We start from the raw sequence: 22,997 nt of genomic DNA, 5'->3' as shown, positions 1-22,997 counted from the left end.
TTAGTAAATATCAGGTGAAAAATGGTTTTGTAGAGTAATATGATGATTCCCAATCAGTTTTCTTCTCATTATGGGGATCTCACAGTTCTGGTGAACAAAGAGTATTTATTCCAACATGGTTCCTCCTTTTGAAAAGAGAGAGCAACTTTTAAATTTACTAGTAAAATATGCAACAGTGAATATGCAGTTCAAGATGTTTTAGTTGCTCAGAAGGTGCTTTATTTCAACCCCACCCCCTCTCCAGTTCTTAAAACCAATGAAGAAGGAAACATTACTTATCAAAGAAGTTAAGGAGCAAAGCTGATGGGCACGAATTTGCTAGTCAGGAGAACTAGCCTATGTTCAAAGTGGTGGTCTTCATTATGCTTCAAGAATAGAGATGTCTTTGGATTGGAAAGGAACTCTAGAAATGACTTTGTCCATCCCTCATACAGTATTACTAATGGAAAGAGCACTCACTATCTTATGAAGTTGCATATTCCATTATTATATAATGCCAAATGTTAGAAAAGTCTTATGCTCAATTCAAAATCCATCTCCTTGCACCTTCCAATGATTGCCCTGAATCCTGTCCTCTACTTCCCCTAAGCTGTGAAGTTGTGGGAGGGGGAGAGGGAGGAGAATTCCCCTTATATAAACAGATGAGATGTTTGAGTTGCACTTTGTAAAATGTTTAGAATTGTTAGGGAATGGTGTCACCACACCACCAGGTCCTCAGAAAAATGCATTGCTTATTCTTTCTTTACTTAGATTCTAGACTAAGAAGTTTTCATCTCTCTCATCCAAATGTGTCAGTGAATTTAGCAAATTTTCAGTCTTCCTGGGAGATATGTCAACAATTACCAATGGGGCTTCCCTGGTGGCGCAGTGGTTGAGAATCTGCCTGCTAATGCAGGGGACACGGGTTCGACTCCTGGTCTGGGAGGATCCCACATGCCGCGGAGCAACTAAGCCCGTGAGCCACAACTACTGAGCCTGCGCGTCTGGAGCCTGTGCTCCTCAACAAGAGAGGCCGTGATAGTGAGAGACCCGCGCACCGCGATGAAGAGTGCCCCCCGCTTGCCACAACTAGAGAGAGCCCTCGCACAGAAACGAAGACCCAACACAGCAAAAATAAATAAATAAATTAATTAATAAAATCCTACCCCCAACATCAAAAAAAAAAAAAACAATTACCAATGAATCAATGTTAGCACACCTTATGGGAGGAGGGAGAGGGAACTAGAAGCTTCATTGCTTTATTTCCTTCTCTGGTGGTATGGTAGGAAGGAGGGTTAACTGCTTAGAGCTGAAGTCTTACTGGGTATGAATCCTTTAAATCCTTGGCCCAGATTAACTGAATGATCCCAGTGTTGAGCACACAGTTCGTCAAGAGTACTTGTATCACACTGATTTGCCTAATAACAAATCTGTTTGCAACCTCCTACACATTTAATGAGGAGATTCCATTGTCCTCCTCTTGCAAGTTCTAACTTGCTATATTCCTATCTTGATTTAAAAGGGCCTGAATTGCATGATAGTATCTCAATCTGCCAAAGACCACAGCTTCTTCATTAAAAAAAAAAAAAAGAAATTATTACAGATCAGGCAGCAGGACTCTTACAGTGTACACCTGGTTGGCCCAGGTTTGGCTCTTCCTCATCTATTAATTCATCCAAATAATAACTGCAAAAAAAGTAAGAAAAAATGAGTCACTCTGGTACCAAGCCTGAGATAATGTATATCAGCTTTGATCACATGCTCTGAGGTTTGGGAAAACGAATTATTATAAACCGGGTGTCATCCTCAGCTCTTCCCTGGAAACACTTTTCTTAAATGTTGCTTTTGATCATATTTTTAAGATGTAATTAAGGATTCCTTTTCCCTAGTCATGTTTTCTCTCGAGCTAAAACCTTATGGAAACAATCCAATGGAATTATACAGCTATGGTTCCACTCACAGGAGCTCTTGGTAATGATTAAGTTTGCCTGGACGAAAGAATATGGAATAGGTGTTTGCCTAGTGGGTGTGTCAATGGGGGCGTCCTTTTTACTTTTTTACAACCTGAGGTCCTATGAAAATCCCTGAGACATATCTGCAACCATCTGCAACCAAGAAATTCCTCTGACTGAATTCATTTGATAGCCATTCATTCATTTGATAGCCATTCAACAAATATTTGAGTATCTCCAAGGGTCAGGCACTGTATTAATCTAGTATGAGAGACAAAAAAAAGAAAAACATGAATAGGTAAATAAACATTATGATCCAAGTATATGTTGCGTCTATGGCAATATGTAGAAGGTTCCCTAGTCAGAGAGAGAGGAAGGGAGGGGATAATGGATACTCAGTGGAGAAGGTAAATGGGATTTCAATAAAGAGGGAGCATTCACAAGACTTTCTCCAATGGAAGTATGCTATTCCAGTAATGATCAGATAGGTACAACAAATAAGTTTCCTTTAAAGCATAATCCATGACACAAAAGTCTCTTTAGACGCTCTGAGACAAAAAGAATTTTGTAGTCAAATACATCTGAAACTTCACAACGCACGTTAACAGTCAACATGGCTCTAAGAAGCCTAGTAGGAAAGAGATCTGATTAACAAAGTATAACCCAGCATTTCCCATACTGCCCTGACAACAACTGTCCACTTTTTTTCTTGGGGGGAGACCTATTGCCATCCTGACAGATGCCATTAAAAATTTTAACCTAAAGAGCATAATTTCCCATGAAAAATGGATGTTGTGGGTCAATGAAATACATTTCAGCTTTTCTATGCTTCACAGGTAAATATTACCATAAAAATGGTTAATGGAGATGGCTTTAGAATGTTGCAAACTGGACCACAACTTAGAGTCTCTTGCTTACTGAAGCTCTGTGCTGAGCCCTCAAAAAATCTGCATAGAATCCCTACCTTAGAGGTAAACCGACTGGAGCCCTAGGGCAAAATATGTCTCTACATTCCTTGAAACAAGTGTGAAGAAACAAATAAAAGAACTGCCATTATGAATTCTATTAAAGCCATGATCAAAAGTCTCTATACTTTGAAATACCTAATCATATTACAGGATTAAAAACACATGAGTGAACACTAACCAATAATTTATTCATTTCTTATATCTACTTACATCTTTTAATTTTGAAAACATAAATTTATGGTTCTTTCTCGATTATACTGACAAAACCTTTTTCTTACTTTCCATCTGGTAGGTCCCTTTTGCTACACGTCTTGTTGTTGGACTATCGTCAGTTTCTGGCTTTATCCAAACTCACTTTTCAGAGTGGCTTTTGAGTAGAAGAAGGGTTATGAAAGATTAAGAAGAGTTTGTATAAGAAGTCTCATCTTTTCTAGGAATTATGAAAAGGGTGTAACCCTCATATGAATGTTGGGCTTATTTTGTTGTGTTCTAATAAGGCTCTACTGTTGAGGCCATAGTGTAAAGCCATACTTGTAGAGACAGACATGATCTTCTCTGAAGAAACTGAGCATCCCCGTATCAATCATCTGGAAGGGGCAGTTCCTCAGACCGATATCAAGATCTTGGAAGGTGGGTCTTGGACTTGGGTGAGAACTCCTGACTCCCTGTGGGATCACACTCTTGCTGGACTTTTAGGTATACTGACTATTTGATGATGCTCCCTGGTGGTATGGAAAAATGGCTTCTCCCAAGGGCTAGGCAGGAAGGCAGTACCCCTGTAGGGGATCCTAAGATGAAGTGACACTCTTTCAGGTTATCAAGTTTTACGTTGCTCTCTGTGTTCATTCCCATCTAGCTGTGCCCAAGTCTTTAGCAAAGCCTTATAATAGTTTAGACTGGCTCAGGTCTCAGTTGTACACTGAGGACCTTAGGTGAGAATTGGGAGTACATTTTCAGGCCAAGGAGCTAAAGAAGAGACAGTAACTTGTCAGCATAGTTATATGTAGTTATGATTATTAATAAGGATAATAACTATCAGGTATCGAGTACTAATTCTGTGCCAGGCACTTAACGTATGCTATCTCATCTAATCTTCACAACAATACTCAGAGGTAGGTTCTATTTGTGCCCTATGTGGAAGAGGAAATTGAGACTCAGAGAGATTGCAAATTTGCACACATCCCATAGCTACTGGGAGGTGGGATTTCAATCTAGGTTTCATCTGACTCCAGAGGCTGAACATACTCCAGTCAAATTGCTTAACTTCTCAGAACTTAAGTTTTTCTGTTTGAAAACATCTACCTTCTAGGGTTGCCATAAGAATTCAGTGAAATAATGTACATAAAGGTCCCAGGCCATTGACTAGAAGACAATAGGTATTCCCCAAAATGGTGCTTATCATTATGTTTTTCTTCTGCCTTTCTGGACGTTCCTTCTTAATATCTTTGAAGGCTTCCTCTTCTTCGGATAGCCTGCTAAATTGTGTTCCCCAAATTTGTTTTTTAACTAGGCACTTTCCTTAACCCAGAGCTTCAGCTACCATTTTTATGCTGGTCATTTATAAGTCTTTACCTTCAGCCCTGATCACTGCTGAACTCCAAACCCAGATATCCATTTATCTGACATCTCCACTTGGATGTCTCACAGACACACCAAATTCAATATGTCCCAAGCTGAACACATCATCTTTCTGTTCCAATTCTGGCTTCTGTCTCAGTAAATGGCATCATCCAGTCTCCAGATACCTAACCCAGAAGCCTGGGAATCTTTCTCTATTCCTCATTCTCACTCATCCCTCACACTCAATTAGTCATCAGCTTCTCCCAAGTCTCTTTTTATTATCTCTTGTATTAGTCCCTCCCTCTCTCCCTGTCCTCCCTCAACTTCATTTCTACAGCCACGATCACTGCCTAAATTCAGACTCTCATCACCTCTATCAGGCACTACTGCAATAGTCTTCTAACTGGTTTCCCTACAATCTACTCAACCTCCTATGTGCCCTCAACATTACTGACAAAATGATCTTTCTAAAAAAGATCATTGTACCATCTGTTTCCCACTTAAAATCTTTCAAGAGCTTCCCATAGCTTTCAGGACCAAGTTCAAATCCAGTACACAAGGCCCTTCAAGATATGGCTTCTTCCTGCTTCTTAAGCTGTATTTCCCACTATTCCTTTATTTTTCATCTTTACGCTTTGTATCTGCTTTAAAGAATTACTTGAACTTCTCTAAAGAAAGATATTTCTAGCCTTGGGCCTTCAGACATGTCCTTTGGATGCCCATCTTTCCTCCCTCCTCCCTCCCCCCTCTGCCGCCCCCTTGCCCAAGTGCCCCCCTTTCAACTCTTTCCTTAAATCTCAGCTCATGGGGCACTTCTCTGGAGAGCTTTTCCTTGATCTTGACTCTGGTGTTTCTTCTTAATGCCCCCATGACACCCATATGTTGCTATGTAACAGTACTTTTCATACCACCCAACTGTTTCACTAGTTTGTAAACTGGACCCCAAAGTTTGTTCAATATAGGGTCCCCAGCACCTAACCCCTAGTACCTAGCTCATAACAGATGCAGACAGACTGTTGGTTTATGAAGGAATGAGTTCAGGAAGAGAGATTTCAACCCTTGGCTAAGTTGCATGTAAACTTAAGAAGCTAAAGAAAATTTGAGTTTAAGACACCACATTGCTGGAGATTCCTTAAATCTCATTTCTTTCTTCACCATCCGGTCCTTTTTTCTCCATTTTACTTATGGCCAGGTTCTACCACTCACCCTAGGAACATTAAGACACAACAGCTTTTAGACACACCGTATGGAACAAGCAATTAAGATGCAGAGTATTCCAGCTGGCATTTAGGGAGATGAGATAGTGTGACTGGGACCTACCAAACCAACGCACACCCTGCCCTCTACAAACCTGAGCTTCAGTGCTCCTTTGTAAACCTGAACCAAGGCTGAGTCTTAAGGGGTTCTGTTTGGTTTTATTTTCACCAAAGAAACTGGATACTTTAAAAATTATTGTTATTACATTAATTGACCTCTTCACTTTCTTTTTTTTTCAGACTTCTGTGAATGTTTTCTCCTTTTTAAGCTGTTTCTCACCTCTCTTTCTCCGAATGTAACAGAGATAAAAAGAGTTAAAAAGAAGAAAAGCAAAACCAACTAATTCAAATGGTCATCAAAATTTTTAAAAAGCCTCTTTATGGGGGAGTGTCTCTGAGTTGGAAAAGAGCATAGGAATCATATGGCTTACCCAACAACTTTATCTAGTAAATGCTGAAATGAAAGGAAAGAGGGAGTCAGTGTCTTGCCCAAAGACAGTTGACTTAACCAGTTGAGAGCAAGAGTTGTACTGTGGCTCTAAGTCCCCCAAATTCCAGTCTTGACAATCTTTTTCCTTGAAGACTCTCTCCACTTGTGCCCACAGGAAATACATTTGTTTATGCAAGAATATATATATATATATAATATAAACATATATATATATATTTAACACACAGAGCAGAAAGAAGCCACGTGCTCGACGCTCAGGGCTTGGGTGTGGCTCCCTATATCTTGCCCTTGGGAGAGTAAGAAATGTCGCCAAGGGACTCCAGACTCGCGAATACTAGGAGCCTGGAGCTGGACAGAGCCACTGTTCCTCTGGGGCCTTTCACCAAAAAGTGGGGTGAGACACAGAGGGAAAGCCAGGGCCATGACTGCGGGGGCAGCAGGACCGTCTTCGAAACCCGGAGGCACGCCCTTCTCCAGCGCCTGGTGCGAGACAGCTTCCAGGAACTGGTCAATAGGAAAAGTCTGCGGATAGCTGGGCTGGCCTTACCTTTGGGCGCCGGCTCTCAGCTTCGGGGCTCGGGATGCGGCTGGGTCAGGGCGCTCCCACCGCCCTGATGGCGGGACCCGTCTGCACGCCCTGCTCGACAATGCGGCATTTTAGGGGCCTGGACCCCTGTCCCCAGTTTCTCACTGCCCCGTGCGCCACGGGGCAAGAGACAAGAGACAGCCCCGGCCCTGTCTTTGAGTCTCCAGAGCCTGGGAAGTGCCCAGGTCAGAGATGGATGGTCTTGTGTTTTAACCAACGTAAAACTCTCCGGTTTCATCGATGGAGAACAAGGACCTTTTTTCCAACGGAGTAAAACTCCTGCGTGTGGAGATCCATTTCCTTTCCTTTTAAGAGATTATTCTATATTTATGCAGCGCCCCTTGTATACCAGAAACTGTATTATGTACTGTAGTTAAAGGATGAAATTAGCCTCATATCCGGGGAGAGTTTACTTCCATATAAACTTAGAAACATTAGGTTATGAAAGGTGGTGAGTGCCAAATAGATCTAAGTGGGAGGAGGGAGGAGAGGACGCAGGCGAGAGCGGAAGTGGGGGAAGAGGAGAGAGGGTCGGAAGAGGAGAGGGTTGCAGAGGGTAGAAGGAGGGGCAGAGTGTTGGAGGGGAGGTGGGAGAGAGAGAAGGGAGGGGAGGTGGCGAAAGAGGAAGGAGAGAGAGGAAAGAGGGAGAGAAGGGTAAAAGGGCGGGGCAGGGAAGCACCTAGAGGAGATCCCAGACGGACGGGTTGGGAGGGAGGCAGGCGGGGAGGGAGAGGCCTAGACTGTGTCCAGGAGGCCTCTCCTCAGTGCCCTCTTCCTTTAGGAAAGTCTCTCAAGCCCCCGAAGACGCTTCCGGGATGCCTTCCCGCCTGGCCAAGCGCCGTCTGGCTGCGGCATCGCCGCTCACACCGCGCCCAGCGGTGCGCAAGCCTCCTGCTCGCCCGCCTACACCGAACAAGGGGCCCGACGGCCTCCGCCGGAACCAAGTGGTCACCCTCCTAGACAGTCCTCCTCTCCGCGCGCAGGCCGGAAGCCAGGTGGGCGCGACCCCGGCAAGGCTTCGCGCGCCCCTGGACCGCGGGTGTCCGCGTCTTGCGGCCCTGACCGCGGGCCGGAAGGTAAGCTTCTGCGGCGACCTAGGCGCTGGCCCAGATCTGGGAGAAACGCGCGAACCTGCGGACGTGCCCAGCGGGAGACCAGGCCCGGGCGCGAGTCTCCTCGGTTAACGCTTGCTTGTGCTACTTCTGTGCTGACTCGTTGATAACCGCACTGGGGGAGTGAGAAGGGAACGCGCCCGGTAGGCCCCCGCGGGAGGTGGCGGGAAAGCAGAAGAACTAAGACTCGGGCGGGAATAGCGACTGCTCGCGGCAGCGAGGGCTCGCACCTCACGCCGGGAGCAAGCGGCGGCCCGGAACCGTGGGCACAGATGAGAGGCCGGCGCGCGGCCCAGGCAGGGTGGAAGCCCGGGGTCGGCAGCGGACGGTCAGCACGAGCGGACAGACCCTCGAGGGCCGCGGCTGAGGCGTCAGGTGTGGACTGCGTGGGGGCAGCCCTGGGCGGCGGGCCTGCCCTGGGTGCGCAGTAGAGGCCACGCCGAAGCCGCCGCATCCTGGATCCTCGCCCTAGACGGAGCGGAGGCCTGCTAGGGCGCACACAAGCGTTCAGGGCTCTGTTCCTTCCCCGGGTGGGCACTTGCTCCGGACCCTGGAGGCTGCCCGCGTTTTCCCGCCTTCTGTGCGCAGCAGGGTCGGAGCGCGCCCGGCTGGCCCGCGGGCGGAGGGCGGTGAAGCCCGGGAGGCAGCCCGGCCCCAGTCCTCCACCCCCGCGGCGAGCGGCGGCCTTCAGAACCGGCAGGAGGCGCTGTGCGGACGAATTAGAACAGAATAACAGGATTTTCGGGGTGGCGTTTTCACATTCTAGGACTGGGCTCCTGTAGTTGAGTGACCCGATTCAGACCAGCTCCTTCTTCATCTTGTCCCTCTCCACTTTAAAATGTGTGTGTGTGTGTGTGTGTGTGTGTTGGGTTAGTCAAAAGGATGAAATGTCAGCCAAAGAGGTTGTAAGTAGAAAATCTTAAAATTTCAGATTCGCTGACGGTTTTAGAAGGAAGATGTAAGGCAGAAATTCTGACTCTTGACTATTTACAAAGGGCTCGCCTATCACTGCCAGTTGTTAAAGATCCTAGGGATCTAACACTCTTATAAGACAAACTCATTCATAGGGTTTGGTTCAAATTCTTTTTTGGAAATAAGGGTTTATACAGAACTATTTTAGCTTATTGCTATCTGTAAGATCATATATCAGTAACAGGAACAAAAAGAAGTTAATTCCAATATATAATTGAAAGTCAGTATAATTATTAAAATATTGTGTTTGGAATGGCCTTTATCAAACTATAAAAATCTTATTATTTGCGAATATGTAGTGATCTGTGAATCATTAGTGAATCCACTAGAATTGGAGCAGTTATGCAAAACAATGAAATGTATTCATTAGTGTAGGACCAAATCAAACCAGTGAATAATCTTCTGAAAACTCCGATCGGAAGTAAAAGGAAATCCCTGAACTCATCGTGTTTATGGCCGGTGTAAACTTTTGAGTTCTGTACGAATGATGGGGCTATGAAGGGATTGAATGGTGCTGCCTTAATCTGTATGTATTTTCAGTCTCAGATCTGCCTGTTGGTAGAAACTGGTACAACTGGAGTTTGGTTTTTAAAGTGTTTTATGCCATTTTGGAAATTATTCAGCTGTGATTATAAATGCAAAATGACTAAAATGCGTGGACTATAAACAGACATTTTATTCTGTTAATGATTAGTCTAATATATGGAAGAACTAATTTCCAAACAAAGCCTCTATTTAAAAAAACTATCATTTATTGTACATAGTGTGATTTGGAAGTGAACCTGTTCTAGTAACAAATAACTATTTCAGGACCTCAGGATATTACACTTAAAACCTGCATGAATTTTTGGGAAAAGGAAGAGTTTATGGTTTAAACATCCTCTGTGAAGTTCTCTGGTCTCTCCCATCTGTAAACTCTCCTGGTGCTTTGTATGTCTCTCATTATTTAAAGCTTTTATCTATTCCAATTGCTTCCTATTTGTGTACATGTTTTTAATCTTGCCTCCTAGACTTTAAGCCTCTTGTGGGTAGAGACATCTTACCTAGCATAATGCCTTGTACCATGTATTCCATTAATGTTAACTAAATGAATAAAACCAAAACTGTATACATGTACTATTCAATATGAATTTACAAAACTTGATTATAAGTTTTATGGTAAAATTTATAAGCAAATATATATTTGCCCTAACAAAATAAGTTGCATGCTCAGTATTGGTCATGATCATTTTCATTAGGGGTAGTTTATAATTTTTTACTTCATGATATAGAATTATATTTACTGCAACTTTCAACATTAACCTTATATCTAGAACAGAAGTTATAGGGATTTTCAGTATAACTTTTTATGGCTAACAGAATTCATTTACCAAATTACATACTACTTCTTCTCCAGACTACAAGGTGTATGATATAACAATACCATTGTATATATTTTCCAGAATGGAGGACTGATTAACATTTTGTGTTACTACAGTTTTCTAGTTTTTTTTTTAACACTAGAAAAAATTAGCACTTGAATGGCAAGATTAAAAAAAACCTGAGTCATAAGCAACTATTTTTTTTTTTAACCCCTAAAACACGATTTGAGGCAAAGGGAGCTTCTTACGTTCATTTATTCAGCTTCCAAAATTGGAAATGATTTAATCTCAGTGGGAGAATATGATTTGGTCTCAGTGGAAAATTCTTGCTCTTCACACCAGTAATTTTATGTATGCACTACTACCAGAAGTGTGCCAGGGACAGATATACTTATTGACTGAAATTTATGCCATACCCTTGCAGAATGAGCACTACAAGCTGGCTCTTCAGAATAGTATTGTATAGTAAGTTTGTTGTGACATTTGATTCTTACATTTAATTCAATTAACTCTGCATTGCAACTGGAGTAATCAGCAGCCGGTAATATCTTGATTTTCAAATTGCATGGAAGACTTGGTGTTCCTGAACCAAATGAATGGATTTTGAGCTAGAGAATGCAGAAGCAAAGTTGTGATATAGTTTTGAAGTGGAAGGTTGGGGGAGGAGGGGATAGATGGTTTTTCTAGTCTAAGATTTAATATATAAAAGTACAAATTGTGAGTCCTTAAAAAGCAGTAATGTGATATGTTTACAGCTAAAATAGTACTGCTTTCTAAAAAAATTGAAGTGTAGTTGATTTACAATGTTGTGTTAGTTTCAGGTGTACAGCAAAGCGATTCAGTTATACATACACGTATCTATTCTTTTTCAGATTCTTTTCCCTTACAGGTTATTACAAAGTATTGAATATAGCTCCCTGTGCTATATAGTAGGTGCTTGTTGGTTGGTACTGCTTTCTTAAAAAGGAAAAAAAAGAAAACACCCTATGAAGCTCAAAATTTAAAGTCACAATCCTAAAATGTCTTTTTTTTTGGGTTAATTTAACTACATGAAAGCAACTTTTAAGAGTTATTTCCTTAAACTTTGGAATGTAATATATTTTGGCCAGGTGACCTGAAATAGAAAACAGGTAAAGATGACTTACTGGTTAGTGAAACACCAGTCTGAAACAGACAGCTTACTTTTTTTCCCTCTTCATTTCCCCTGGACCAGCTGTTAATGTTTAACCTTCATTTACTACTTCAAGAGTCATATTTACACTTCTCCAGCAACTCTTTATCCATATGTTCCTTGGCCTTATGCATTATATAAGGCTCTTTTGGGGCAACTTCCTAATCTTCTCATTAAGAAAATGTCACACTCACCCCAAATAACCCTATAGAAGATGTCAGATGGTATCACTACTAAAATAACCCCATAGAAGATGTCATCTGATATCACTTATAGGCCTCCTTTCATTTTTGCCAGTAACAGTCTTTGCCAGGTTGTTCCTCCCATTTAGACAGCTAGGTAGGATGTTTCCTTTTCTTTATTCAGTGGATAGAAAAAAAATCTTCTAAAAATACTTCACAATTCACTTGATATCAGATAATGAATTCAGCTTCTTTAGGAGGATCATAATACAAAGGTAATTTTTCTTTGTCATAATCAATTGTCCTATCTGAAACAAGTGATCATTATTTGGCTTATAAATTTCAAACTGGAATGTTACTGCTGTAATGTTGCTGCTTTTTACTGTGTAGGGGATGTGACAAGAAAGAACAGAATGGACTTTACCTCTTGTCTGTTAACCTACTTATTCTAGTTCTTCTTTATGTGCCAGATATTGAAAGAATTGACACATAAGGCTTAGGAAGTGTTTTTTATGAACAAATCAATTTCATTATTGTGACTTCCTTGACCACTTAAGATAGTTATAGATATATTGGGGGAAAAGGTCAATAAATTTTCAAATTGCTTTGTCTAAGTTTGGTTATTGGTAGTTAGTGGTTAATTCAGTGAAGCTGGATTAAGATTCTTGTATTTAAAGCTTATTATAATGTACTGATTATCTAACTGAACTTTAGCCATTCAGTATCACCAGGTTCAAGGGTTTCATCTGTAAAATAGATATAATCATATTTATCACCTTTGAGAAATATTTAACATTTTGGTTTAAAAGATGCCAGATAAGTTCTATCACAAAAATAAATTTAATACATTACAACCAATATTAGATCACTTGTATCTTTGAAGTTGCTTAGAGATTTACAAATAATGTGTGATTTAAGTGAATGTGTCTCATTCCTGTCTGATTTTTTCTTGGCTTAAGAAGATACTAACTTTTACCAGAATCTACCACTCCTTTCAAGGTAGGCCCAATTGACCCAAAAAACAGTTGAATTCAAACCTCATTTTGTCAAAAATGATTTCCTCTCTGCACAGAATTAGGCTGTCTCATCTGGGGCAGTTCTGTATAGTGATATGGTGCTGATTCTCCACAGTCGTACCCTCCTTCATTTTTAAGTCTGTAGAGTCATCCTTATGAGTATCCATTCCTGGAATCAGTGTGAATGAAACTGTGCCTGAAAATCCATATATCTAAAGCAAAAGTTACAGTGATTTTTATCTAGTCTTTAGTGACTAATAGAATTCTTCTACTATATTACATGGTACTTCCTCTCCAGACTACAAATCATTATGCCCACTTTGACAGTTGAGAGATATTGACAGCGCTTGTTAAAATAAATTACAATTTTCAAATTTAAACTTACTACTCCCAATTCTGACGTCCTTGTTGCTGAATCAGTAATTTTGGCACTGATCACAGTCTTGCATTTTAACATTTGTTTTATCCTTTGTTCTCCTTGAGACTGTAATGCTTCTGAAGGCAGGTTCTAGGTATTGTTAGATTTTTTAATGCCTCATGACCCTTGAGTATAGTTTTGGCATGTGGTATGCTCTCAGTGAAGAATTCTTCAAACATGAACTGTTTTTATTGGGTGTTGTGTACTTTTCTAGAAATATGAAGAATTAAAAGACATAACCTCTACCTTTGTGATATATACAGTCATACTAAGGTTCACATAACTTATTAGATCACAACCTTTTATGTGTAATTCTGAAATCCCAGAAAACTTATTTTGTTATTATTTTGTAACTTTTAAAAAATTAATTAATTTTATTTTTGGCTGTGTTGGGTCTTCGCTGCTGCACGTGGGCTTTCTCTAGTTGCGGCGAGCAGGGGCTACTCTTCGTTGTGGTGTGCGGAGCACAGGCTCTAGGCACGCGGGCTTCAGTAGTTGTGGCACGTTGGCTTCAACAGTTGTGGCTCGTGGGCTTCAGAGCACAGGCTCAGCAGTTGCGGCGCATGGGCTTAGTTGCTCCGCAGCATGTGGGATCTTCCCAGACCAGGGCTCGAACCCGTGTTCCCTGCATTGGCAGGCGGATTCTTAACCACTGCGCCACCAGGGAAGCCCTTTTTTGTAACATATTTGGCGGTAAAATCTAACCCAAGTTTAACTCATTTGGTAGAAAACCTGACTTGAACTGATGTGAAGCTTTTTATATTCTTCATTTATTTCACTTGAGGAATATTCCTATGTTTAACTTCAAATATATTAATGATTTTAATTATGGTGGTGTTATGCTTTACATATGTGCTATATTACTTTTTGAAAGCTGAAAAATTCTGACTTCCAAAATGTATCTGACCTCAAGAGTTTTGGGGATTGTGGATCTGTATAACATACAAAAATTTAAATGATAAAATATTTACATAACAACTGATATAAAAATAGGAGAAATATCTCAAACCAGTACTTGGAAAGACATCTCAAACTTGGTGTCTCTGTTGGGTGTCCCTGCAAATGGGCAGGTACTCAGTCTTGGATTCCAGGGGCCAGAGGCAGATGACATAGGAGTATTTTCCTGACATGTTCAGGCATAAGAAGAACCAGAGGACCTGTACAAACCAAGTTCTTTAGAAAGCACTGAGGATTGGAACCAGGGAAAGAGAGTTTAGTCCTCAACGGGTAAGAGATAGCCTGAAAAAAGGAGCCAGAAAGCCACTGGATAGAAGGAGGAATTAAGGGTAAGGTGAGAGTCCTGGACAGTTACAACAACCTTAAAGTGTAGAGTTGGGATGGGCTGGTACAGACAATTGTTGCTTGGATCTGAAAGGAGCCTTTAAAGCTCATTTACTTCTGCACCCTCTCCCTATTTTACAAATCAGTAACCTGAAGTTCAATAATTATTTTTCAAATATCTAGTTAGTGATTGAGCCACAACACATATCCACGTTTCATATTGCCTATCTAGTGCTCTTTCTACTACCAAAGATAGTATTTCAGTCTGAAGTGGTTACGAATGATTTTTCAGAGGATATGAGATTTGAATTATTATAGTAGTTTGTGAAAACTTAATTCCCCATAAATCTAAGTATTTTTGTGTATATTTTGCGTTTTTAAAGTACCTTGATACCAAGGACTGTCTTAATTTTTTAAATCCCTAGATGACTTAGGAAGTATTTTGCACATAGTATAGAAGAAAAAAAAAATTGAAATGGAGCCAGACTGAAAATAAGTGTGTGTTAGAGTGGAAAGGATACCACTGGGCATCATAAGACCTGAGTTCTATTCTAGCCCTGAACAGGTTATCTGGATGACTTTGTGCAAATCACTGAACCTCTCTAAGTTCTGATTTCCCCCTTGAGAAAGGGTAAGATCAATGACCTTGAAACTCTCTTCTTCTGTAATTTAGGTCTGTGTCTGTATTTGCTAGGACAAAATAATTCCCGCAACACGTACTGGATTTAATTGTTTAAGTATTACAAAGGCATTGGTCATATGGATTTAGATTTTCCAGGGACTCTCTCTCAATGGAGAGAGATCTCTCAATATATCTGGAACATTGATTCAGATGTTTTGGTAAAATGAAAATATAAAATAAATATCAACAATGCATTCAACAATAATCATTTAACATTCACTATGTGTATGCAACGCATTGTATAAGATGTGTTCTCTGACTTCAAGTTGTTTAGGATTTAGTCAGAGTTTCCTTTAAATTATTTAAAAAGTAAGTAAACATAACAAGCTCAGTGGAGCTCAGATATGTTTAGTTGGAATGAATCAGTCTCTAAAAGTGTGGTATGACTGGCCGTTCAACCTTTTGTTGGGACTGTTTAAAATTACTTAGCATTTCATAATGTAAATATTTTGATACCGTGCACTCCTTGATTAGTATGAAAGTGGTTTACCATCTTTGAAGAAAACTTAAAACTCTTGAAAATCAACTCAGAGAATAATGTTTCAGAGTATCATCTGGGATAATATAACTATGTCCCCAAACCCCCTTTTCTGAATCCCAAGCATGTTAGAGAAGGATCATATTCATTTCACTTTATGTTGTATTAACTAATGGTAAAAATATTTGGTTGGAACTGCATAGCATTGTGATTGACTGGTGAACATTTTAATAAAGGAGATCTAAATAAAGATAACATTTTTCAAAAGAAGAACATTGCTTGTGCTTGACTACCTCTTTGGTAAGACATTTATTCAGTCTTGTCAGTTAATATAGACTGGAACATTTGAAGTTACCAGCTTGTGAACATCTTTATAGGATGAACCATTCTGTGAAATTTTCTTGCAGGTATTTTCCTAAACAAAGGCTTTTTTTTTTTTTTTCAAACTTTTGACTGTGATCCACAGTATGAAAAAAAATTTACATTATGACTCATTACATACATACATATATACATAACTGAAACAAAACTTTCATGAAACAATACTTACCTCACTATGTGTGAAGTATAATGAGTTTTTAAATTCTGCTCTAATCTATTTTATTCTTTTGAAATAGGTTGGTCCAAAACCCACTAAATTGATTCCTAACTCCCAAAAGGTGACAACCTGAAGTTTGAAAAGCTTGAGCTAAACTCTGTTTTGAGAGCAGTTACTCTGTTCTATTTAACTTTTATTCCCCAGTGCCTAGGTCTGTGCTCAGCACATAGATGGTGCTCAAATAATGTTGGTTGAGTGCTTTGTTCTCAGTCTAGTTTCAGAAATGTTACTGTATCAATGAGGTTTGTCTACAGCAGCTGCATGGAACTGTTGAAGGAGTTAGAAGAAAATTATTAGTAATTAGAAGATGAAGGTAAAACATAAGAGAAGAGGCAAAAGTCACCATTCGCTTAAAAAAAAAAACAACCCACAATAACAATGTGTTAGTTCTCTTAGAAGTTATAGAATCAAGTCCTGACTTGTGTTTTTTTCAAATGCCACTATTTTAAACTCAGTATTGATTCCTCAAATAATTTTATCTTGAAATTATCATCTCACAAACAGATATGACTTTCTCCGAACTGCTTTTATGTGCCTGTCTGCATGTATGAAGCTTAACTTTGATTAGGTGTTATTTTTCTAAAAAATAAGATCTATATCTTGTAAACTTTCTTTAACTTATTCTTTATTACCATTCTTCAAATAATACTCTGAGCCAACTATTATTTGTATATACATCACATTTTTTTCTTTTTTTGTCTTCTAATAGTACAGAGTTTTTCTTCCCCATAGTAATGTTTGCTTAATTTTTATCTTAAGTATGGTCATTAATAATTTAAACTTTTCCATTCATACTCATTAGTAACGTTTGGGGGCATTGATAAATACTTTGGTTCCTTACATGTTCAACTGAAATAACATTCTATTATAACAAATATTGTTAGAATTAAAATTTCTGAAAGATTGCCTGGTATATTCTAGCTGTTAATTTTTTTCTTTGTAGCAATAATTTGTATAATAGGGATCCTGTTTAGCAAAAGAATTAGGTTAGTACAATAAAATATTCTGAGATTTGATTAATCCACATAAATAAAAGATACGTAATTTATTACCATCAGATTTGAGCAGGGTTAAATTACGCCAATAGATCAGGTAATTTTTCACAACTGTTAATTTGCACTGAATGATATATACTTTTATAATTATTCTAAAAATTAATGTGTTCTTCTCAACCATATACTAAGTTCTTCAATGGAATCTTCTCTTTTTTCTTTTTCCAATTTTTCCTCTCTTTTTCTATTTCTTTTTTGTATCACACAAATACTTCAGTGTTTTATACAATGTAGAAACTCAGTGAGTGCTTGCTGATTAACTTTAAGCTGTTTCCTAAATCATTTAGGATCTCTAAGCCTCTCTGATATTATGTAGTAGATAATGATTCAGTATTAGAAGTTAGACAACTAAGTCCGTAATTCTGTTTTCTACTAACTCGGTGATTTTAATCTTTATGTCCTTTTATTTTCTTATATGTAATCTACATAGGGCTAATAATTGCTTTTGCCTTTTGTCTATTTCATAGCATGATATGAAGATCATATGCGATAATTACAGAATGCTCTTTGAAAATTTCAGAGCACTCTACATGTATAAATGGTTCGTGAGGCCCTTCATGTAAGGTTTTGATTAAATGAAATGATGTAAAATGACCAGTACAGTACTTAACAGAGTAAGCAGTTGATAGTAACAGCTGCCGTTGATGTTACTTAACTTGCATATGTACTGATAAATTTCAGTTACTTTGTCTTTCACATTTTAAAAATTTAATAGAGTCTAATAATAACTTATTTTTTGTAAATCTATTTTTGAAGCTTCTCATTTTCTGTGGTTCTCTTACTTGGAATGCTCCCCCCTCCCCCAAATCCGGTCTATTGTTTTTTATACTTTTTTGCCTTTTTATAAGTTTTACATATAAAATAGTTAAAATTTATAACCGGATAATTGAAAATAAAAATTTCAAAGTAATTCTTTAAATTGACAATTAACCTATGAGATTGAATATTGTGAATTCCATATTTTGTATTATGACAGTTTGAATTATTCAATATGTAATCATATAATAAGGGGACATTTGAGTAATGGCAAGTGCTTTGAATTATATAATTTTGATTAATTATATTTTGCCCTATAGCAGATAAATAAAATTTATATTGCATTTTTTTTTTTTTTTTCGGTATGCGGGCCTCTCACTGTTGTGGCCTCTCCCGTTGCAGAGCACAGGCTCCGGACACGCAGGCTCAGCGGCCATGGCTTACAGGCCCAGCCGCTCCGCGGCATGTGGGATCTTCCCGGACTGGGGCACGAACCCGTGGCCCCTGCATCAGCAGGCGGACTCTCAACCACTGCGCCACCAGGGAAGCCCTGCATTATTTTTTATAAGCAACAGATATTTTACCCAAAAGAGGAATTTTAGCCAGTTGAAGATAAAAAAGTACAAAAGCAATTTAAATTTAACAATTTAGATCACATTCAGGTAATTATATTTTACTTATTTATAATATCACTATAGATTCCTTCATATTTTTTTAAAATTATCATTTGTTTTATTGTTTTCCTTATCAAAAAAAAGTGATCCCATTATAGTGACTGGAGCCTTCTTTCTTTAAGCATTAAAGACAATTCATGTTTTTTGTGATTCAAAATTATATAAGTGGGAGTTATTCAAGTAGTTTAACTCTTCCTAAAGAGGGAAAAAAGTATGCTCCTGTGTGTGTGTGTGTGTGTGTGTGTGTGTGTGTGTGTGTGATTTAATTAAATTGAGTCTTTTTTTTCCTTTCAGGAACCTTTCCCAAAATGTTAGAAGAGGGATAGAAAAACATTTACAGCTTTTGTTTCACTTGGTGAACGAGTCAGGACCTGTTTGCACACAATAATCCAACATCAGCTTAAGTTTTTTGGCTCTGTTTTGCAAGAGCAAGAAAAGATTTTGCTGCCAATTCCTGCAGTATTCTTTTTTTTTTTTTTTTTGGTTGTTTGGATTTCCTATTCAGCACCACTTTACTTTGATTCTTTTGGTCATTAATCTGTTCATTTTGGAAGAATAAGTAATTAAAACAGTTTTGTAAAGTATTTTTTGGTGTGTGTGTGTGATATTTTGTTGGAGCATCTACAAAAGCAATAAAAATACCTGTCCAAACCCTCAAAGATGCAGATGGTGTCATGAATGTTTTGAAGACAGGAAACCATGCAGTCCTATTTTAAGAAATTCTATTTATTTTAAAGTCAAATAAAAATTTTTCCCTCCTCTTTAAAGTGCCTGACTGGCAATAGAATTTTTATGGCATCCATTTACAGAAAAAAAAAAATCTAGTAGATTGAGGTTTGAATACCACATCTCTTGGAGATACAGAGATCTTTGCAGTTAACTTATGTTTTCACCTACTTACTGGCTGACTTCTTAAAAATGTGTAATTTTTCATCTGTTTTTCTATTTCCTTCAGTATAATTACATCATCTTCTTAACCAGGAGGATTGCTGTCTACTCCTCAGCTCTGTATCATTAATGAAGATCTTTGACTGTGTGTTGGGTTTCCTTGGTACAGGTTAGCACTTGACTTTTGGTTGGCTCAGATTCATTATCAGGATTTTTCTGACTGTGCTATCAGTGCTTTCTTTCTTTATTTTCCATGTGGTAAATTCTTTCCTAAAATTTTTGTATTTTCTCATTTCTGTTCTCTAATTACTTTATCTTTCATAGGAGTTCTAATAAAACTGACTAACCAAACAAAACCAAAAAAACCTAACCTTCCTGCTTTCTGAAACCTTGACTCTCTCCCTATTGAGTTTCCTTTTTATTTCATTCTTCAATTATTATTACTTTTGAAAATTACATGGAATCTCTTTTAATCCCACTAGGTCATGCTCTCTTTATTCCTAACATTTCTCAAAACTGCCCCTTCTATATCAGTGTCAGTATGGTTTCCAGAGTCAACAAAGTCATCTATTTAAAACACAAACATCAACAGATTACTTCTCCCTAAAAAAACATTTAATAACTCCCGATCACCTACAGAAGAAAATTAATCTTAGCATTGAATATAATAATCTATCCCCTGCCTACCTCCCTGACACTTATTTTGGAAATATGAGACTACACATAACTCCCAGAATTTACTATGATGTTTTCTTGCCTCTGTGCTTAGCTCATGTTTTCCTTTGCGTAAAACTTTTTCTCTTTCTCACCCCTTCTTTACCTGGCTAGGAAGGAAGATTTTCATCTTTCGAGACTCTGCTTGGATAACAATACTTCCAGGAGATCTTACTGGCTGCTCGTGTAACCTTTTCTCCTTTGATTTTCCGTTGGAGTCCTTGCCCATCTCTCTGATAGCACTTATCTGTTCATCTATTGCTATCATTCATTAGAGAATGGGCTCGTTGAAGGCAGGGGCCAAACTGTAGTTACCTTTGTGACCGAAAGTATTGTTAAAACATCTGTTGAACTGAGCTTTTCTCCACTCTGTGTAAAAGAAGTTGAATGTGCTGTGAAAGGTGTTGATAAAAGAGAAAACTATGCCAAACACACAAACACATTATAGGTTTCTGATAGCTTTACTGATACAAGGTAACTGATCCAATATCCTACAGTTCTAACTTTTTCCTACTCTGAATCCATTCATGGTGAGGGAGTGAGACACAGCATTACATCTTGAAAATTCTGGATCAAGGGAATTTTCTCTGTTTGCTTTGTGAAAGTGTCTGACTTGGACAGTTTTTGACAAGAGTAATAAGCTCTCAGATTATTTTAGAAATGATGAGCTCTGTGTAGCAGGTGTCCTTCCCAGTGTAGGCTAACAACAGAAAGAAAAATACAGCTAACTGATTCCAGGTCTGAAACAGTCTCAGTCTGTAGCCATTCTCCAAAAGCCTTTGGCAGGAGATATATTGGAATGCTCTGATTGTCCACGTTCTTGGAAAGATGGAAATAGGAAAAAATTTGCTTTCATCAGTCCAGTTTTCTACATGTCTACAGTTCATGAAGTTAAACCTCTCAAAGAACTTTTAAAACAAAATAGAATTTTAAAACATTAAAGAAAGAGTACTAATATTAATCTCTACTTCTATCTATTCTCACAGAATTTGATTCATTCCTCACATATTTCTGGGAGAAGAATTACCCTAGAATTCATGGGAAATAAGCTTTTTAAAACTGATCATATATGTTTTGAAAGGTACACATGTACTTGTCAATTTATAAGTAAGAGGTGTTCTATAGTTTATGTTAATTAAAACAGTTCTCTATTGCATTTTTGTTAAATTGTTCAATTAACACTGTTTTTTTCAGCTACTTAATTAGATTATATGAAGTCCTGACATTACTAAAAAAGAGAAACAATTACCTTTTCAGATGTAATTAAAATTTATTTACAACTGGCTAATAATTATACTGATTAGTACCTGATGCTATATTTAATTTATCTAGACCAGTGTTGTCAAATAAAACTTCCTGAGATGTTGTAGATGTTCTGTCTGTGCTGTCCAAGAGGGTAGCTAATAGCTACATGTGGCTAATTGAGCATTTGAAATGTGGCTAGTGTGACTGAGGAACTAAATTTATAATTTAATTTTAATTAATTAAAAATTAAATTTAAATTCATGAGGTTAGTGACTACCACGTTGGACAGGGCAGATCTAGGCTATACAATGTTATCAGTAAAGTTCCATAATTAGCTGATTCATAATCTGTAATGCTGGTTATATGTCTTCCTACTAGACAGATGCACATTTTTGTATCAAAAATATCTTCATGGCCTGAAAAACTCAATGTATTTGATATTTTTCAGAGAACTAGAAATCTTAAAAGGTTACTATCATTGTTCTCAAGGGATCTATAATTTTGGTACGGAAAAGACAATGAATGGTGCTAGCTCTATATTAAGAAGTTTAGTACAGACTAACTGGCACCTTTTATAAGATTCTTCCATCATATTTGCTGAGGACCTCTAAGATCTGGTTAACATTTTTAGAAAACTGAAAACCAGAAATTTTATATACTAGTCACCATCTAAGAATTTCACCATTATGAGGATATAATCAAACACTTTTGTTAATTGAAGTTTGTGAACTGGATTTCCCGGTAGAGGGAATTACCAAAGGGAGGAAGTTGAAAGGCAAGGGCAAAGGAAGGAATGAGGTAAATAAACTAATTTGACTTAGGAACTCTGAAATGATCTAGAACATGTGCACAGATTTTTAACTCCTCTCTGTTGTGATCTCCGGTTACTTCAGAGTTCTGGGAAGATGGATATTATGAAAGTGAGAAGACAAGGGAAAATTGCCTGGAAGATATTGTTGCTGAGTGGGTGGAGATGAGATTAATGGATAGCCCGAGAAGTCCAGACTAAATCAGGAAGTGTAGTCTAACCCCACTTATGCTTCTGTTACATTGGAATAAGTTCACCTTTATTTCAACTGGTTGTTTATTACCCTATTTTCTAGAAGATTACCATCTTCAATTAAAGTATATAATATGTTCACTATATAACATTTTAATGTTTCTTGGTTTGTGCCTAAAGAAATTTTGCTATGTGAAAAGCCATTATTATTTCTTATCTGTAGCACTTTCCTCCAAGGGGAATCAAATAGGGAAATCAATTACAGTGAATTTTCCACCAACCATTGAGGCGGTAGTTCCACCAATCTGAAACTGTTAGCCATTTAAAATAGTAGGAATGAATTATCAGAGAGTAAATAAAAACTGATTCAAGTCTTTACCCTTAATTAAAATAAAACTAATCTAAGATTTGATTAACTTTCTCTTGGAGTCATATTAAATTTTGATGATGTGCTTGTACCTCTGAGCAGGCAGGTTCTATTTAGATTTTCAAGTGGAAAAGCCGAATAAAACGTCTCAATACATTCTTGGCACATTTAGAAACATGAAGTGCCAAAAACTTTCATGAGAAAAAGACAACCAATTTTCTCAAGATTTCTAGTCCAGCTAGGGAAATTCAACAAAGAGGAGATTCTTCACTCCTAGA

The 22,997-nt window shown here is 38.3% G+C and overlaps 1 protein-coding gene across 4 annotated transcripts; it reads left to right on the top strand.

Annotated features, from left to right (window-relative positions):
• Nucleotides 1-7,273: 7,273 nt before the first annotated feature.
• Nucleotides 7,274-19,118, top strand: LOC307176082 (uncharacterized protein). Of its 4 annotated transcripts, none has more exons than XR_013824597.1 (4): nucleotides 7,274-7,308; nucleotides 7,534-7,828; nucleotides 18,234-18,493; nucleotides 18,800-19,118. XR_013824597.1 is itself a non-coding variant. In XM_079901840.1 (3 exons), the coding sequence occupies exons 2-3, from the start codon at nucleotides 7,568-7,570 to the stop codon at nucleotides 18,818-18,820; spliced, it is 282 nt and encodes a 93-aa protein (XP_079757966.1). In that variant the 5' UTR covers nucleotides 7,280-7,308; nucleotides 7,534-7,567; the 3' UTR covers nucleotides 18,821-19,118. The 4 variants fall into 4 exon arrangements, 2 of the variants coding, with proteins under 2 accessions (XP_079757966.1, XP_079757965.1); XR_013824598.1 differs by lacking the exon at nucleotides 7,274-7,308 and adding an exon at nucleotides 7,349-7,406; XM_079901840.1 differs by lacking the exon at nucleotides 18,234-18,493 and having other exon boundaries at nucleotides 7,280-7,308.
• Nucleotides 19,119-22,997: the final 3,879 nt, after the last annotated feature.

This window comes from Stenella coeruleoalba (assembly GCF_951394435.1).
Source record: "Stenella coeruleoalba genome assembly, chromosome: 17".
In the NCBI taxonomy this organism is placed as follows: Eukaryota; Metazoa; Chordata; class Mammalia; order Artiodactyla; family Delphinidae; genus Stenella; species Stenella coeruleoalba.
This window is presented reverse-complemented; position numbering and strand designations above follow the sequence as displayed.

Bases quoted from the DNA above. Each gene is read 5' to 3' on its own strand.
- LOC307176082 (XM_079901839.1), top strand. From the start codon at position 7,568: ATGCCTTCCCGCCTGGCCAAGCGCCGTCTGGCTGCGGCATCGCCGCTC.